The sequence below is a fragment of the Etheostoma spectabile genome, chromosome 21 (assembly GCF_008692095.1).
Source record: "Etheostoma spectabile isolate EspeVRDwgs_2016 chromosome 21, UIUC_Espe_1.0, whole genome shotgun sequence".
Taxonomy (NCBI): domain Eukaryota; kingdom Metazoa; phylum Chordata; class Actinopteri; order Perciformes; family Percidae; genus Etheostoma; species Etheostoma spectabile.
Window position 1 is genome coordinate 15,266,333 of NC_045753.1, and position 6,372 is coordinate 15,272,704.

Below are 6,372 nucleotides of genomic sequence, written 5' to 3' on the forward strand. Positions count from 1 at the left end.
GTGTGTGTGTGTCTGCTGCAGCCACTGTAAAAGGTAATTTTGAAGCAGCGCTCCAAAAGGTACTTTGTAGTAATGTGAATGTCAATTTTGGTGTTTCTCGTTGTTTTTTTGTCTGATTCATTAAAAGGGAACTACACCAATTTTACACTGAATATCTGTTTACTAACCTGACGTGCCAGATGGTTTGTTACATAGAGCCATCTAAAAAGATGTAATCGGAAACGGTTTGGGAAAGGGCAGGCACTTTAAAAAAATACTTGCCAACTGATTAGATGAACCATCTGTTTATCACCGTTTTAAAACAAACAGTCGCAGTCATCACACACGCCTAACCACGCCCGTAGCAGCCAGTAGCTCCTCACCGGACACTGAATGTTACCAGCTTCTCATCTCTGCCTGACGCTACATTAACCGCAACTAGCATAACACACCTGAATTGTTTACTGACCTGTCAGCAGTGGTGTTAAGTTGAATTGTAGTTTTGACAAGGAAGAAAAACATGTGGAATAAAAAAAGATCTCTCTGGTTCTGCTGCATCATTTTTGATCCTTTTTAACCGTCCATCCTGAGTCAGTCACTGTTATAGTGAGTGTAATGCTAAATCCGTGTACTATGTACATTTCAGAGTGACCTTTGACCACTGTTCAAAACAAAATGCTGCATGCATTATTTTATTTATATATATATATATATATATATATATATATATATATGCATGCTGTTGGTGAAGAAGGGATGTTCTTTCTTCGTTATCAAAAAACTGATTTAAGGGGTTCATCTGACAGCTGTTGCTGTGCCATTACATAATAAAGCACTTCAACTATTTTTTAACATCTCTAAAAAAGATACAAATGGAAAAAGAAAAAATACTTTTCTAGCTCCAACTTCATCTGACACATAAAAGCACAGCTTTTGACTAAACTCTAAAACTAAAAAGCACATTCCATTTTTTTTTTATATTTCCAGCAAAAATGGAATCAGCAAGGTTCACATTAATAAAACAGAAGGCCTTGGCAGCACAACAAGGAACAAAGTAAAGAGATGCTGAGCCTAAGTTTGGAGATTAGCAGGCTGCATACACCCCAGCATCTATAATTCATGTGATTGTTTGCGGCTGCACTGACTGCTCATCTGATTGCTACACTGCTGAGGCTTTGCATGGCGAGAAAAACATTAGAAATATCCTTACCCACTTCTGACTGCTGTTTCTTAGCAACAACAGTGTAGTGATTTAAAGCAGCATGCTCTATGAGTGTGTGTGCGCATGTGTGTTACAGCGACGTTGTACTTACTTATTTTGCATCATGTTCATTATGACCCAGTCTGAGGGGTAGACGTTTTTTCCAATGAGATCTTTAAACATGATAAATGTTTCCATTAGGAAATCCTGCAAGAGAGAGAAAGTTTTCAAAATGAAAACTGTTATTCTTCAAACCTTCAAGATTAGAGCAATCTGAAATAAACTGCTAGGAGTTTGTGGCTTTCGGGCAGAAACAGCTTTTAGATTACTTTTTAAGGTTAAGGTGACAAACATATTTTCCTTTTGCAGCTAACACTTGAGACCAATAACCTTATTTATTTGCTCTGAATCCTCACATGTTGTAGTACAATGAGATTACAGCTGTTTTAATTCTAACAGGAACATTTTTCTTATGATATCTACCAAAGCATAGCATGACAACTTGATAATTAGGTTCAGTTATACTACTAATTGATGTCCAGCTCAACACAACTTTAAACTCATTCCCTGTCATGCCAACAAAGCCAACTTTCTAAGTTGATTTTGTATTCTACTGTATTCTTCAAAAGACTTCTCTTAATATGAGTTGCAGCTAAATATCAAACACATAAATATGCATGTAAATCTATTTCTGGCTGGAGATGTTTCACTCCTGGATTCCTGTGCTTTATGGTGGCATGTTTAGAAAGCTGCTAAACAACAGTGTCCCTTTGGGCTGCGGCCAGTTCTGAAATGTGGATATGGCCCACGCCAGCTTCAAGAACAATAAATCTGTGGGAAGATCCAGTTTCATCACAGTGATTCTTTATCCTGCTGTTTGAAACAGACAAGAAGCCTCAAACAAGCCCTGTGTACAATCATGAAGGTTGGAGCGTTCTATTTCTATTGTATTCTTAAAGGGGAATTTGTTCATTTAATACCAAATAAAAACAGTATGTGCAGCAAATGAAGCCAGATTCTCTGGCTTCTGGGATTATGAAGCTCTACCTGTAAATAAATCAGATTATTGTCCTTCTTCCAAAGCCAATAGTCATATCTTGAGCTACAAGCAAACAGTGGGATTTCCCTACTTGTCAGAGTAGAGTAATATAATGCTAATCTGGCAACACATACTAGAGAAATGCGGCTTTGAGGAAGGAATTATTTAGAGCAGAAATCCATAACATCAATGAGATTTATCCCTCCTCCACAACTTGTTGGCTGCAACGAGTGATCTGCTTCCCCTAGGAGTTACTATCATCAAAAACATGCTGTGTGTGTAGCAGCCTGAGAGCAAGGACTAACAGAAATTCAATTTAATACTTTATGTGGAGGGAAAAACATTTTCCTTTCAATTTCTAGAAAAGACAATGCCAAATTGTACTGAACTATTGGTCCTGAATTTAAGGTATTACATGACAATAGCCTAAAGTGTCACAGACACTGGTAAGGTGTACTCACCACCACATCACTCCTTATCTTGCCAAAGGTGCTGATCAGATGAGCATAATGATAGTCGTCCATCTGCCTCAGTGTGGCAGTCATGCTGGCCACAAAGCTTCCCTGGAGAAGAGAGAGAGGCACATTCAATTCACAATCAAATTCAAATTGATGGCTGAGGATAGCACCACTTGGTGCTTTTGATTTTGATGGATTCTGACTAGCTGAGTTGATTGGCTCTGAATACTAAAGCAGGCCTGGCCTCCCAGGTTTGAAAAGGTAGGCACCCTCGCTCGTTGGCTGATATCATTAACCTGCTGGCCTCCACTCCCCAGCTCTTTGTCACCACTGATTATAATGCCTGTGAGGTCGTTACTTTACAGTGTGCTATCCTGGCTCTGGCTAGCATGCTGTGCATGTGCTGCGGAGAGCAGATAAGGGAAGGCAAATGTGTGGTAGGCTGGGTGGAGAGAGGCTGCCCCGCCATCAAGTGTCAGGCCAGTAATGTGTCTGGACAAAGGCCGAGACATACTACAGAAAAGAGGAAGAGGAACTGGGAACGTATAGACATATCATGGAGGGGCCCTGCTTGACAGTATGTGTGACTGGATTGAGTTCATACTGTTGAAAGTTTACAGTTAGGTTGTGTGAGAAACTCACAGGAATAGATGAATTAAGCATGGGATTTATACAAAGAATCATGATTATCAGCTACCAAGTAATTTAGAACAAAAACAAAAGTAAGAAAAAAAAAACAGCATATGATGACGATGATGATGAAGAAGTGTAGTCATTGGGCTAACAAAAGATGCACTGCTAATTAAAAAAAAAATGTTAACAATAAGTTATAGAATTTGCCTAAATTTTTTTAAAGAATTCAAACATACAGTATTATTATTGTAATGCTCCCAGACAGTTTTACCTCAAGTAGCTGATCAAAGAAAATGCACCAATGATAAGAGAAAGTAATTAAATCTGCTTAGTCACAGAATGCATGAAAGCACATCCAGATTAATAAGTCTAAGGTCTGATAAGCAGGTGACTGTCTATCTTCAAGTCAAAAACTACTGAAGTACGCATCATAGCACCGGATTGAGATTGACCTTTTCTACGAACTCACATACCTCTTTCACTACAGCTGACTAAAGCAACGACCCATGAAGAACTGATATTTCCAACGGACGAAAAGAAAAAGGCCAAAAGGAAGATTTTCCAATTGGATATCTTTTTAAAGATATCTTGTATAACGGATTTATTTCTCTCTTTGACTGACAGCATCTGTATTTGAGTGAAGCAGCAGCATTAATACACACATTTAATAAGTGGTTACGGTTCATTCATGTCATCTGTAAAATGACATTGACATTAATGGTGAGGTTGAGCAAAGTATTATGAATCACAGTCAGATTTGGTTAACATAATGCCAACCCATTTTTCACAAGCCAGTATCATTCCATAGGTAATCACCCAAACAACCCCCAGGTTGGGACTTTAATCTGGACAGGGACTACCTCAGTGAAGTGAGGAGGCTGTTAATGCAGCACTCATGCAGAGGATATAACTCTGCTTCATGGTAGTTAATCTTCACAAGGCATTCTGTTTCGCTGCAGAACCTCTCTTTGAGCTGTAATTAGGCCTGACCCACCAAAACACAGCGGGGCAGAAGCGATGCTTAACACTGACACACACACTCTCTTCCCTCACCTGACCCCTCTCGTCAAATTCTTATTTCTTTCCTGATGTTGTTCTTGTGGTTATTGTTAGCTCATTTTGTTTTGCACTTTGTAATATCTTTAGACCAATGTAAATACTTGTAAATATGTACCGTATGAAAATTACCTACCAACACTGACAATAAGATAATCATGCAAAGACACCAAAACAATCCCTAACGCAAAATGTCTATTAATCATTTTTCCTTCACTTTTTCTTTGTTTTATGGAGCTGATGACTGCTTCACTTCCCTCTCAGTAATGCTTCACAGAAACCAAAGTGACTCATGTTATATTAATATGGAAATGTTTTTCTAAAACAAAAAGGGCAGGACTCTTTCATCTGTGAGGGCATGTGCCTCAGTTCTTCAGCATTAAAGATGAGGAACAAATTTAGACAGAGCCTGATTACAAAATACCACAGACAAATGTGTATTAAGTGTGTAAAAAGATGTTTCTGTCACACTTGTTTAACATCTTATTCTCTTCACTGGAGAACAAAAGATGGCATCACTTAATCATAAGCATGTAGATAACCTCTGGTGCTGTGTTAAAGCTGTGTTTTCATTTATCTGGTTGGGGAAGATTTAACGTATAGTTCCCTGGCAGAAGCAGCATTATTCGAAAACTTGTTTGAGGACGATGAAAGATCTTTCTTCATTCAAACTCTAATTTCCCAGATCCACAAGTCTAACTGGTGTAAGGAGACAGGCACTGGCTGCTGCAATTCCCCTCACATTGGGCAGTCACTTTATTAATAAAAGGAGCAAGGGCTTCAAAGCAGGCAGCAGTCTTCAGAAGTCATTGGCTCCTATTGCAAATACTCACAGACTATAGGAGATCAGCTGGAGCTTGTTCCTTCTTTCTATCTCTTCAGCTGAGAATGAATCCCTGAGAGAAAGAACCTTCACAGCAAACTTTAAATTCTGTAAGCCTCAGTGTGGGACTTGCCATAAGGCTCCAGCGCTGCTTACAGTAATATAAGCCCCTTCAGCTTCAGTGTTCAATCAAGACTGCCAGCAACACAGGCATACATACGCCAATGTCAGTATTGATTTTATTGCTCTAATGTGTTTCTCAAGAATCAATCTTAAGATTCCAAACATGTAATTGCTGCTTGAGGCAGTAGGATCAGCTGGAAAATCCAAATTAAATACGGCAAGGCATCTAGCAAATATATTCCCGGCTTGACATGGTTTCAAAGTGGAAGATACAGAGAATCTCTCAGAAAGGGATGCAGATCTTTCACTGTGCAGCAATTAAGATCTAAATGTGGAACAAGAACACATGCCACACCAGCTGTTAAGTGCTAATGTGAGAAATAAAGAGATGTGGGGCATGACGGCAAATGGAAAAGTTCAGGTATGCAGCTCTGAGGTCTCCAGCTCTAAGTTGATAAGTGCAAAGTAGCGCGGTGTGATAGCCTTCGGTGTTATACAGCTGACTCCACAGGTCTCTCAAAGTGACCAGGTGTGTTAGGAGTGAACCACATAGTTCAAAAGGCCAGCCTGTCCTCTCATGGCTCATTTCTCACACTTGTATAAACCCAGTAGTGTTCATGTCACAATGCATTTTTTTTTTCTTCAAACAGTTGAAAAATAAAATAAGCAGTATTATTTTTGTTAGCTACAAGGGATGGTAAGAAACCAAATGAAGCAGGTGAAGCAAAGATGGGTTTGGAGAAGAAAAAAAAAATCTCTCCATCACTACTTGTCAGAAGCGGGCCTTTCAATTCTAAGTTTGGAGAGGGCGTTGGGAGGTATGTGAGACAGAGGAGCTGCAGAGTGGTGGTAGTAGAGGGACAGAACCAAAAAATACTCCTCAGCCTGCCTAACAACAACAACAACACAACAACAAAAAAGAGTTAGGAAATCCTGACAGAACTGCTTGTATTGCTCAGAATGTACAAGTTTACATTAAAGCGCCCATATTATGCTTATTTTCAGGTTACAGGTTTCAGGTTGCATTTTGAGGTTGTACCAGAATAGGTTTACATGGTTT

The 6,372-nt window shown here is 39.2% G+C and overlaps 1 protein-coding gene across 4 annotated transcripts in view; it reads right to left on the reverse strand.

Moving 5' to 3' along the window:
* Positions 1–6,372, reverse strand: part of dock1 (dedicator of cytokinesis 1) — a 172,353-nt gene that overhangs the window by 55,545 nt on the left and 110,436 nt on the right. For all 4 annotated transcript variants that reach the window (XM_032501812.1, XM_032501816.1, XM_032501814.1 and 1 more), the window contains exons 28-29: positions 2,681–2,782; positions 1,293–1,387 (exon numbers count right to left, since the gene is read on the reverse strand). In XM_032501812.1, coding sequence (XP_032357703.1) covers positions 1,293–1,387; positions 2,681–2,782 — 197 coding nt within the window. The remainder of the gene's footprint in view (positions 1–1,292; positions 1,388–2,680; positions 2,783–6,372) is intronic.